This window comes from Rhincodon typus, chromosome 15, assembly GCF_021869965.1.
Source record: "Rhincodon typus isolate 14 chromosome 15, sRhiTyp1.1, whole genome shotgun sequence".
NCBI lineage: Eukaryota > Metazoa > Chordata > Chondrichthyes > Orectolobiformes > Rhincodontidae > Rhincodon > Rhincodon typus.
Window position 1 is genome coordinate 37,143,346 of NC_063346.1, and position 12,271 is coordinate 37,155,616.

General features: G+C 41.1%; 1 protein-coding gene across 6 annotated transcripts in view; it reads left to right on the top strand.

Annotated features, from left to right (window-relative positions):
* Nucleotides 1-12,271, top strand: part of adcy7 (adenylate cyclase 7) — a 164,929-nt gene that overhangs the window by 106,185 nt on the left and 46,473 nt on the right. For all 6 annotated transcript variants that reach the window (XM_048606023.1, XM_048606022.1, XM_048606026.1 and 3 more), the window contains 4 exons: nt 2,366-2,515; nt 3,935-4,080; nt 9,967-10,078; nt 11,717-11,844. In XM_048606023.1, coding sequence (XP_048461980.1) covers nt 2,366-2,515; nt 3,935-4,080; nt 9,967-10,078; nt 11,717-11,844 — 536 coding nt within the window. The remainder of the gene's footprint in view (nt 1-2,365; nt 2,516-3,934; nt 4,081-9,966; nt 10,079-11,716; nt 11,845-12,271) is intronic.

Here is a 12,271-nt window from a genome sequence, read left to right on the forward strand (position 1 = left end):
TCATTGAAAGTGGTGGGACAGGTGGAAAGAGTGGTTAATAAAGCATAAGGTGTTCCTGGTTTTATTAATTGTGGCACAGAGTGTTAGAGCAGGAGGTGATGTGAAACTTGTACAAGACACTCAGACCTCAGTTGCAGTATAATGTTCATTTGTCGGCACCTCATTCACAGTAAGATGTGAATGCATTGGAGAGAGTGCAGAAGCTGTTTGCAAGAATGGTTCTGGAAATGAGAAGCCTCAGACATGAGGGCAGATTGACAAATTTGGAACTGTCCTCCTCAGAGAGGAGAAAGCTGAGAGGAAATTTGATAGAGGTTTCCAAGATCATGAGTGGGCTGGATAGAATAGATGGGAGAAGCTTTTCCCACTCGTAAAAGAAATAAAGAGGGCATAGATTTAAAGTGATGTGCAAACAAAGTAAGGATAATGTGAGAAAAATGGTTAGCGAATTGTTTGGATCTCGAATGCACTGCCTGAAAAATGCGATGGGAACAGGTTTAATTGAGACATTCAAGAGAGCCTTGGATGGTTATTTGGATAGAAATGGTGTTCAGGCATATGGGGAAAAGGCAGGGCATTGGCACAAGATAATAGGAATGGTGTAGACATGATGGGCTGAATGGCCTCCTTCTGTGTCATAACAATTCTATGATTCTATGAATTCCCACAATCCTAGAATTTCATTACAGTTATTAAAGCTAAAGATAGGCTGTACAGAGCAATTGCAAATAGTTTTTTTTGTAGGAAATTAGACTGTTTATGACAGATTTTTTAACTAAGGTTTGTTTTTCTTTGATATATCAATGTTTAAGGATAAAGAGATACTACAAATACTTATGTTTCTCAATAAATGACTCATCTTCAACAACAAACATCTGAGCAATATAATGGTTGTAGCAAAACACCAGTTGTATTTACTTGTTTATGAGTGTGAGAGCAAGCAACGCCAATGTTTGGCAGAATTTACTTGGTCATAACAGAGCAGGGAAACATCAATTCATGGCAAGCTGATTTTTGGTGTCCTTTATGTAATCTGCATTTGTGTAATCTGTTTCCAACACACGAATTTGCTTAGAAAACATTGTTTTATTTATCTATATAAAACAAACAACCGTGAATGTTGGAGATCTGAAACAAAAACAGAAATTGCTGGCGAAACTCAGCAGATTTGGCAGCAGCTGTGGGGAGAAGGCAGAGTTAACATTTTGAGTCTGGTGCTCCTTCATGATGAGTTCCACTAACAACTGTTTTATATAGGCTTTGTAAAGTTGAGTACTAATCTTCAAAGTGGTTTATGCAATGATAACTCTGAGTCACCAAGATGCTAAAAATGCCATGATATGGAGGTGCTGGTTTGAAGTCACCTCCAAAGGAGCAGCAGTCTGAGAGCTTGTGATTTCAAATAAACCTGTTGGACTGTAATCTGGTGTCGTGTGACTTCTGACTTTAAAAATGCTAGACCAGTTTATGAAGCTGGTATCAACTACCAGAAAGAAGTGCATTTTTATCTTTTGTAAATAAGTTTGCATTCTTGAGACATTTTTTCCTCCAATAAAACTCTTATTTATTGGGATGCTCCCAGCTGGTATAACATGGTAATACAGACGAGTGGGAAGAAAGTGCGACCATTGCCATCCTCCAACCAGGCACATTACACAGCAGTTCGTCGAGCATTCTCCAATCATTTAAGGATGTTAGATGTCATGGAGAGACTCGAAGACAAATTAAAAGAAAGTGATCTGATATTGAGAATTTCATTTATCATTCCATTCATGGTAGAAGGAAGTGATTTTATTTAAAGTCTACTGGCCACCCAACAAATTTTCAGAATGGGCCGCTCAGTAGTTGGCAAGGGCTCCAAGCTGCACCAAGCAAGAATTTCATTGCAATATTTACATTTGGTTGTTGTGAAAACCTAAGCCAATTTTTAGGTACCCAGGGGTGTGCAAACCAATGGTTCTTAAATGGACTACAAGGAGGCTACTGTTAGTCACCCAAAATTCTCCTGTTTCCACAGGTTTCCCACAGTAAGCTGTCTGCTGCTCAGTGCCCACCATGCCAGGTTGTGACCCCCTACACCCCAGCCTTTAAATGACTTGACCAAACTTTGCTCTGCCGCAAAACTATCGGACTCCAGCAATATTTTCCTCTCCCCTACATAAGTCAATCTGCACACGTACAGTCAAATTTGATGTAACTGCGTTTTGAAACCAAAAGAGTATACTTAGTTCATAAAAGGTTCTATAAAATATGACAATTCAATCTTTTTAATGAAGATTTGGGTATCATTTAAGTGTTGTGTAAATAATACGTGAGACAAATTCGATACTATGTTTAAACATTAACTTTTATTTTTGTATTCCAGTTGATTTCCAATGCTGTGATATTTTTGTGTGGTTGCTTGATTGGCTTTTTTCATAAATTCTCAATGGAACGTGCCTTAGAGCAAACTTATGAGGACACTTTAAGCTGTATACAAATAAGGATGCAGTTGGACATTAAGAAGAAACAGCAGGTGAGGATAATAAAGTTTCATTCAATTCCACTTCACAACAAGAGTTTTATTGAGGAGAAAAATGTAATGTGTAATCGATTTCCTTCTGTTTAAAAGTATGGTGATTTAAAAATTGGACTAAGCTTTCCCAAAATATCTTGGGGAGCAGTATTTTATGTAAATATTGAGGCAACTTTACCCTTCCACCAAGATTAATGTGGATTCCCATTAGTTAAACTTTTCATAGCATCGTACATAGTTACAATTTTGAAAGAGATCATTTAGCCTGTCATGTCCATGATAGTGATGTGCATTTAATTCCAATCACTTGTCTTTTTCCTGTAGCCCTGAAATTCTTTTCAGTTCAGATAATTATATCATTCCCTTTGAAGGTGATGATCAAGTCTGACACCCCCACACTTTCAGGTGGTACATTGCAGTCCTACTCATTTGCTGTGTAAAAACAATTTTTTTCGATAATTAGAATCTTAAGCACAGAAACAGGCCCTTCAGCCCAACTTGGCCATACTGACCAGGTTTCCTAAACTGAAGTAATCCCATTTTCTTGCACCTGGCCCATCTCCTAAATCTTTCCTATCTGTGTACCAATCGGAATGTCTTTTAAAGGTTGTAACTGTACCTGCCTGTGTCACTTCCTCTGGCAGCTCATTCCATATATACACCGTTGCCTGTGTGAAAAAGTTGCCCCTCGGGTTCCTGTTAATTTTTCCCTTTCTCACCTTAAACCCTTCCTTCCCTCTGTTACCACCACTTCTTCTTGCCAGTCATCTTAAATTGTTGACTTTTACTTCTCAACACTTCCACCAATGGGAACAATTTTGCACTATCTAATTCTGTCCAGATCCCTCATGATTTTGAACACCTCTACTAATCATGTTTCAACCCCGACTCCCCCCACCATCTCCGTTCCCTCCTGTGATGCCGGGAATTGAATGCAAGAATATGCCAAGCTAGTCTTAAAAAGATTCACTATAACTCTTGTGAACTTCGCCTGACTGATATTAAAGTTAGCCCAATTCTGGGTTTCTGCCAGGGAGCTTCACAGGCTGGAAGAGTTTGTTATAAATATAGGTAGGTCAGTCACAAGGTTTTAGTGTGAATGCTTTAAATTGTTGAACAATCAGTCCAAACAGAGTTCTGTGTAATTGCTTAATTTTCAACGCTACGCATAAGGTTCTTGGGATGTCTGCTCAGTAAGATGTTGAAGGCACCTGAAGATGTGGTTATTTTAATCGTTGGCTTGGATGTGCTTGACGCTGACACTGCGGCTTCAATATTCATTCACGAGCAGTGAGGTTGGTTAATGAGACTTCAGGCCATATCAATGTTTTTTAAATTAAATGAATGGCTATGTTTAAGTGACAATAAAATATTGAAAGAGTTATGTACACTTACCCTGCACCACTTCTTTTATTCCAGGAAAGCCTGCTGTTATCAGTGTTGCCAGGTTATATATCTATGGAAATGAAACTTGCTATTATTGAACGTTTGAAAGAAAGTAACTATTATCCACACAAGCGCGATAATTTCCACAACTTGTATGTAAAGAGGCACCAGAATGTAAGGTACAGTGTAGCTATTCATAATTTTCATAGTATTGACAAAGCGTTGAATTAGAATTAGAACCAAGTCTAGCCTGTGCCAACATTTGAAATTTTTTTTAATGCAATATCTTAAAATACTGTGATTTTCAAGTATTCACCTGAGAAGTTACATTGAGTACCCTACTAATGACTGCATGAGACAGTATATTACTTTATTCTGCGCTGTTGTAACACAGGTCTTTGGACAAACCAGCAAATGAATACATATTCTCCATATCTAACCTAACGAACTATTCATAATTTTTGATGCTTTAATCAGATCCTGTCAGGATCACCTCTAATTCTCTTTTCTAATGTAAAAGGCACCTGTAGTCTTTCCTGGCTGTAATTTCTCACCTCTGAAACCACCCTTGAACATCTTGTTTGCATTTTCTGCAGTGGGTCTACTGTAGTATGGAGACTACAGTGCTTGCACACTGCTGCTAACTGGGTCCTGGCTGGGACTAAGTTCAGCATGCCTTCACTACTTTTGAATTCTACACATCCAGGAATAAGCCCCAGTGCTTTCTTTACAGTTTCATTGTCTTGGTGCTAAGCAATGCTGCTTTTAATGATGTGTTCACCAGCCTCCTTAGATCCATTTGCTCTTCTACCCATTCAGTTTCTTATTTTCTAAGACAGACAGTGGTGTTTCTGCTTTCATTACCTTCCTAGGTCAGTTGGGTTAGTCTGCACATTTTCAAACGTCTTAATAAAAACCGAAAGAACTGCAGATGCTGTAACTCAGGAACAAAAACAGAAGTGGCTAGAAAAGCTCAGTAGGTCTGGCAGCATCTGTGAAGAAAAAAGTCAGAATTAATGTTTTGGGTCCGGTGACCCTTCCTCAGAACTGCCGGACCTGAAACGTTAACTCTGATTTTTTCTTCACAGATGCTGCCAGACCTACTGAGCTTTTCCAGAAACTTCGGTTTTTGTTTTCAAATGTCTTCTTGTATTATATTGGACTCTTCCTCAGTGTTAGCTGTACCTCCAGTTTGCTGGTATCATGAGTTATTTGTCCCTACATCAAAATTATTAAGTTATGAATAACGGTGATCCCAGCATAATTGCTGTTGTCCAATATAACTTTCCTCCAATATAAATAACTCCCATTATCCCTACTCTATTCGTTTTTAAATTTGAGGTTTCTTCCATTTTGCTCCTTGTCTCTTGGCTTTACATAGACTCGTCTTTAATTTTCTGGACTGTTCCTTATTAAAGGCTTTTGAAAATCCAAGGGCTGAATCTTAATTTTTTGGCTATGTGCGGGTTGCATCAGGTTTTTTGGAGGGATTTCTGCTCTGGGGCCAGACAGGTTTTCTGTCTGTATCTTACCAAATTCACCATTACTGGGACAACTCACCAATCAGCAGATAGCCCAGAATTTGCTGGTGTCCCTTGTATCCAATACCAGTATATCTTTCCTTAGATACGGCCCCAAAACTGTTTGCAGTAGTCCATGTGTGGGTCTGACTTGAGCCTTTTTCTAGCAAAGCCTCCCAATGTAATACTCCATTCCCCATGCAATAAAGGCCAACATTCAATTTGCCTTCCATCTTGTCTACTGAACCCATATGCTAGCTACTTGTAATTCAGGAGCAAGGACTTCCAAACTCCTCTCTTACATCGCTTTCTCTCGCCTTTCTTTATTTAAATAACAGTCATTCCTGTATTCTTCCTGCCAAAATGCATAATCTCACATTTTTCCATATTATATTCCATCTGCCAAGTCTTTCCACTTGCTTAACCTGTCTTATCCCTCTGTAGACTCTGTGTCATCCGCAACACTTGCCTTCTTGTCTATTTTTGTGTCTGTATTGGCTATATGACATTCACTTTCCTCATCTAAGTCATTAATATACATTGTAAATAATTGTGGCACTAACACTGAACCGTGTGGCAGTCCATCCTGAAAATGCTCCCCTTGTCCCAATTCCCTGTGTGCTGTTAGCCAATTCGTATCTGTGCCAACGCTGGTGGCAGCGGTCTAACATGGTGGTATTTCTGAGCAAGTGGTGAGCTGGATTCACCAGTTACCAGCTCTAGTTTCCATGTCATAAATGCTAACCTGGCAAGTTTGGCCGTTAGCAAGATGTTTCGCAAACGATAGTCTTTTAACTGGTGTCCTGCAGCTGGCTACGCTGCATGTGAATGTAAAAAAAGATGGAGTGAGATGCTCCCTCATGGACTTCCTATCCAGATCTGCCACACATCTCGCCAAAGCCCTCGTTGCTTTGACCCCTGTATTTATTTGACATAACTGCATATTCTAGTGTGCTGTTTCCTTTTAAAGAATTCTATCAGGCTAGCTAAACATTTTGAAATACATATTGACTAATTTTTTTTTGTCTGTAGATCCTCTTCTGTCACTCTTTATATATAGATTCGGATATCTTTCATGTCCTTGCTATTAAGCCTGCTACTTTGTAGTTCCCATGTTTTGTTCTGCTTCCTTTATCTGTATGTAGGAACGTTATGAGCTGCCTGCCAGTCCTTACTCTGTGCCTCAGCAATGGAACCTCTGCCCTCTTATTTTTGTTTGCTAATATTTTGCTCCAGTTCAATCCTAACATTTTTCTTATGTTCCTTCTCTTGTGGAGTCTCTATTTTGTTACCTTCAATAAAAACTGAAATGAGATACTTATTGAATACTTACACCATTTTTCTCATTACATTTGAGTTTATCATGCTCATCTTTTGCCTTACTGCTTCATCAGTCCTCCTTTTGCTAGCAGAGTGTTGAAATGATTAGAGACTGGGGTTACAGGACAGCAGTATTGGAGGAGCGCATGACAGGGATGTAAGGTCATTGGTGATAATTCTAAAAGGTGTTGGTGAAGTGGCAACGAGTGTCGGCCAGGGTGGTGGGTGAACAGGACTTGGCACAAGTTAGATATGTGCAACAAAGTGTTGTTTGAGCTCAGGTTTGTGAAGGTGAAAGAAGGGAGGCTATTCAAGAGAGAATGGAACAGTTGAGTCTAGAGGTAATAAAAGCTTGGTTGAAAGCTCCAGCAGCACCAAAGTTAACGGAGGTGAGGAAGTTAGTCGTCTTAATAATGGGATAGAGATGTGGTCAGAAGCTTACATCAGGGTCAACCTCAATTTCTAGGGAGAAAGTTGGAATCAGTGGCTAGGGAACAGCGATAGTGGCAGGGCTAAAATACAGTGGCTTAGGTCTTCCTGATATTTAGTGGGAGATTGGGTGAGTACTATGACATAGTGGAGACAGTGGAGGGAATCCACTGTTGGCAATATAGAGTGATGTACCATCAGTGCACATGTGGAACCTGACAAAATTTTCAGAAGCTGCAAGTGAGGGACAAAATGATGAGAATTGGGTTCTGGTCAAAGGTAGATCCTTGTGGTGAAGGAGTGGGAAGAGAAATCATTCCTGTGTTTAGTATTTAAGTACTGACAGTGCCCCTATATTTCACTTGATGCTTTTAATACACAAGATGCATTTCAAACTAAAAAGAGCCAACATGGAATTATTCTTCAGCTGTTGTCTCAAAGTTACATGGTACAATGCTACTAAATGTCTGCTGGGACTGCAATCAAATTTATTATACATACTCTTTTGGATTACCGACTTGAAAATGTCATTCAGTTTCTTCCTGGCTAACTTTACTGGGGAGTTAACAAGGTGCAGAGCTGGATGAACACAGCAGGCCAAGCAGCATCAGAGGAGCAGGAAGACTGACGTTTCGGGCCTAGGCCCTTCTTGAGAAATGGGGGAGAGGAAGGGGATTCTGAAATAAATAGGGAGAGAGGCGGAGGCGGATAGAAGATGGATAAAAGAGCAGATAGGTGGAGAGGAGAGGAGACAGACAGGTCAAGGAGGCGGGGTTGGAGCCAGTAAAGGTGAGTGTAGGTGGGGAGTTAGGGAGGGGATATGTCAGTCCAGGGAGGACGGACAGGTCAAGGAGGCGGGATGAGGTTAGTAGGTAGGAGATGGGGGTGGGGCTTGAGGTGGGAGGAGGGGATAGGTAGGAGGAAGGACAGGTTAGGGAGGCAAGGGCGAGCTGGGCTGGTTTTGGGATGCGGTCGGGGGATGGGAGATTTTGAAGCTTGTGAAGTCCACATTGATACCGTTGGGCTGCAGGGTTCCCAAGCAAAATATGAGGTGCTGTTCCTGCAACCTTCGGGTGGCATCGTTGTGGCACTGGAGGAGGCCCAGGATGGACATGTCGTCCAAGGAGTTGGGGGGGTGGTGGAGTTGAAATGGTTCGCGACTGGGAGGTGCAGTCGTTTGTCGCGAACCGAGTGTAGGCGGTCTCCGAGTCTCCGCTTGGTTTCCCCGATGTAGAGGAGGCCATATCGGGAACAGCGGATATAGTATAGCACATTAACAGATGTGCAGGTGAACATCTGTTTGATTTTGAAAGTCTTCTTGGGGCCTGGGATGGGGGTGAGGGGGGAGGTGTAGGGACAGGTGTAGCACTTCCTGCAGTTGCAGGGAAAAGTGCTGGGGGTGGTGGGGGTGGTGGGGAGTGTGGAGTGGCCAAGGGAGTCACGGAGAGAGTGGTCCCTCCGGAAAGCAGATAAGGGTGGGGAGGGAAACATGTCTTTGGTAGTGGGGTCAGATTGCAGATGGCGGAAGTGTCGGAGGATGATGCGTTGGATCCGGAGGTTGGTGGGGTGGTATGTGAGTATGAAGGGGATTCTGTTTTGGTTGTTATTGCGGGGAGGGGGTGTGTGGGATGAATTGCGGGAAATGCGAGAGACGTGGTCGAGGGCGTTTTCGACCTCTGTGGAGGGGAAGTTGCGGTCCTTGAAAAACGAGGACATCTGGGATGTCCAGGGGTGGAACGCCTCATCTCGGGGGCAGAGGCGAAGGAATTGGGAATGGGGGATGGCATTTTTGCAGGAAGGTGGGTGAAAGGAGGTGTATTCTAGGTAGCTGTGGGAGTCCATGGGCTTGAAATGGATATCGGTTTCCAGGTGGTTGCCAGAGATGGAAACAGAGAGGTCCAGGAAGGAGAGAGAGGTATTGGAGATGGTCCAGGTGAACTTAATGTTGGGGTGGAAAGTGTTGGTGAAGTGGATGAACTGTTCAAGCTCATTGTGGGAGCATGAGGCGGCACCGATACAGTCATCGATATAACGGAGGGAGAGGTGGGGGGATGTGGCTAATGTAGCTTCAGAAGAGGGACTGTTCCACGTATCCTACAAAGAGGCAGGCATAGCTTCGGCCCATGCAGGTACCCATGGCCACCCCCTTTGTCTGTAGGAAGTGGGAGGAATTGAAAGAGAAGTTGTTGAGGGTGAGGATGAGTTCGGCTAAGCGGATGAGGGTGTCAGTCGAGGGGGACTGGTCAGGCCTGCGGGACAGGAAGAAGTGAAGGGCCTTTAGGCCATCTGCATGGGGAATGTAGGTGTATAGGGACTGGACGTCCATGGTAAAAATGAGGTGTTGGGGACCAGGGAATTGGAAGTTTTGGAGGAGGTGGAGGGCGTGGGTGGTGTCACGGATGTAGGTGGGGAGTTCCTGGACCAAGGGGGAGAAAATGGAGTCGAGATAAGTGGAGATAAGTTCGGTGGGGCAGGAGCAGGTGGAGACAATGTGTCGACCAGGGCAGTCAGGTTTGTGGATTTTGGGAAGGAGATAGAAACGATTCACTGGGGAGATGCTTGTTTTGAGTATTTTACAATTAGCACCTGAAAATGAAAAGCTTTCCAGAAATTGGGTTTGGTATTCCCTCGTGACAATCCTATCAGGCACAGTCCAGGAATTGCTTTGTTACTGAGATAGAGAAAGCACGACTCACTTCCCTTCCTTCCTCGATCTTATTTCCTCAATTTCTAACAATGGCAACATTTATTTAACTGCAGATCTTGTTTTCACAAGTATTCCTTTGTTGTTAACAGCATATTGTATGCAGATATTGTGGGCTTCACACGTCTGGCTAGTGACTGCTCACCCAAAGAACTTGTTGTCATGCTGAATGAACTGTTTGGGAAGTTTGACCAGATTGCTAAGGTAGGCCTTGGTTCTCTTAATTCATTTGTGCATCACCGAAACCATTTTGGCTCCTTCTCATTCATACAGAAGCAAAATACTGTAGATGCTAGAAATCTGAAAGAAAACAGTAAAAATGCTGGAAATAGGTAATCAATCTGATAGCATCTCTGAAGAGGGGAAGAGATGAGGTTTGTGTTGATGACCTTTTGTATTTCCAGTGTTATTGTGTTTACTGTCAGGCCTGAAATTATAATTATATTTTTGAACTAAATTAGTGAGTTAAGTGGTGCTTCAGAATGGACAAAATGTTTTCTTTTGATGTGGGGGTGCAAGTAAGGAAGGAGGTGTTGCGTAGAAAGTGCAGGTATGGGGGAGAAATAGAAACCTGACATTACTTCAGGTTTTGTATTTTAACATTTGCAAAGATTGCACAACGTGGACTTGCATCTTGTATCCGATAATATCGGGTGATAGACAAATGGCTCCCATATATATATTCATGACATTCCATTTTATCCCAATGTCTCAAATTTATTCCCTTCCCCAGTGTCATTCCTGGACCAGTTTTCATTTTCTGAGCTAAGCAGATGAACAAAATTTCAGAATCAATTGCAGTCATGGACTGAATTAGCATTATCAGCCAAATAATGGCAGGACGACGACTGTAGCCCATACAGACCTTGTCTATGCAAGGTAAAATCAGCCAAGACATCTGTATCTGCTTGCTATTCATTGCAGGCATGTGGATGTTGAGATGTCACCATGAAAGGTTGTGATGTCCCATATGATGTAGACACCTCTAATTTAGGTTCAACTTTGAAGAATGGGTAACTGGAGAATGACAAGCACCCATGAAGTTCTGCTGTTTTGAGGATCCTCCAGGCTGGGAGGAATGTCAATGAGAAATTAAAGTAATGATCATTTACACCAGTATATTTTGATCTTTAATGATCATTTCAGTATGAACATGATCAGTAGTTTGATACATCAGTTAAACTGTCACAACCTTAAGAAATTAATTTACAATTCTGAGAATTGATGTAATAACTATTTAATATTCTACCTGTCTACATACAAATCAATGTCTAATTTATTTGTATTCTAATGCAAATCTAGGCAAAACAGAAGGAAAATAATATCTTTCATTCCATAATATCTTGGCAATTTTTAATGATATTCATCTGCCTGCCACTGGAATGGACCAATCCAAATTTTAACTTGTTCAAATAAACATGGGGCAAAGACTCTGTCCAAAGCTGGCAGAGCAATTTTTACCTGTGCATGATAAATTCCAATTGCATTTTAAATAATTGTAAAATGAAACATTAAGATGTGTTAAACATTATTGGTATATGGTTGTGATGTCTGGGTCTATTATAAGTTATTACAAGACCACAAGGCCTGTAGAAGTTTGAACCACGAGCAGTTTATTTTGTCTTCACAGCTACACCGTAAAACCTAGACTGCCCAGGTCACCTGACCTACTCTCATAAAAGGACAGCATGCACCCCAACGACAAACGTTACAATGGTGACATAATTATCATGTTTTGCAATAGAAAATGAGTTGAATGCAATCCTTAACATAAATGATTTGTTGCATGATGCATTCTTCACTGTAATATAAAAACAATATTTTCTTAACACTTCTTTTTAGGACAATGAATGCATGAGGATAAAAATATTGGGTGATTGCTATTACTGCGTCTCAGGTCTTCCTGTGTCCTTACCGAAACATGCAAAGAACTGTGTGAAAATGGGGCTCGACATGTGTGAAGCTATTAAGTATGTAATAGTGTTTGTATGCAAAGCAGTTCAACCAATGCGGTATTGATTTTATTATTTCTCTTATCTTGGCTGTTCAATGATTCACATTTGATCATATTTGAATTTCCAATAAAATAATTTGTATCTAATTTAGTTATATTGAACTAGGAAATGTCAAGCTGAATTTAAAGTATGTTTTATGCTACAGTGAAATTAATCTTGAACAGTATCATGAAACAGCGATAGCAAATCACTCCGATAAAAGATAGTGTTGAGTAGGATTTGAATAATTGAAGTTAAGTTTGGATAATTTTAGCTTTCTTTATTATTTAAAAAATACTAGTACATCAACCATTTGAATGTGCCAGCCAACAAGAGTAAGAGATCTTCATGTTTATTGTTCATTGAAAAGCCCAACGTGGTTAATCTTCAGTTCTGTTCTTCC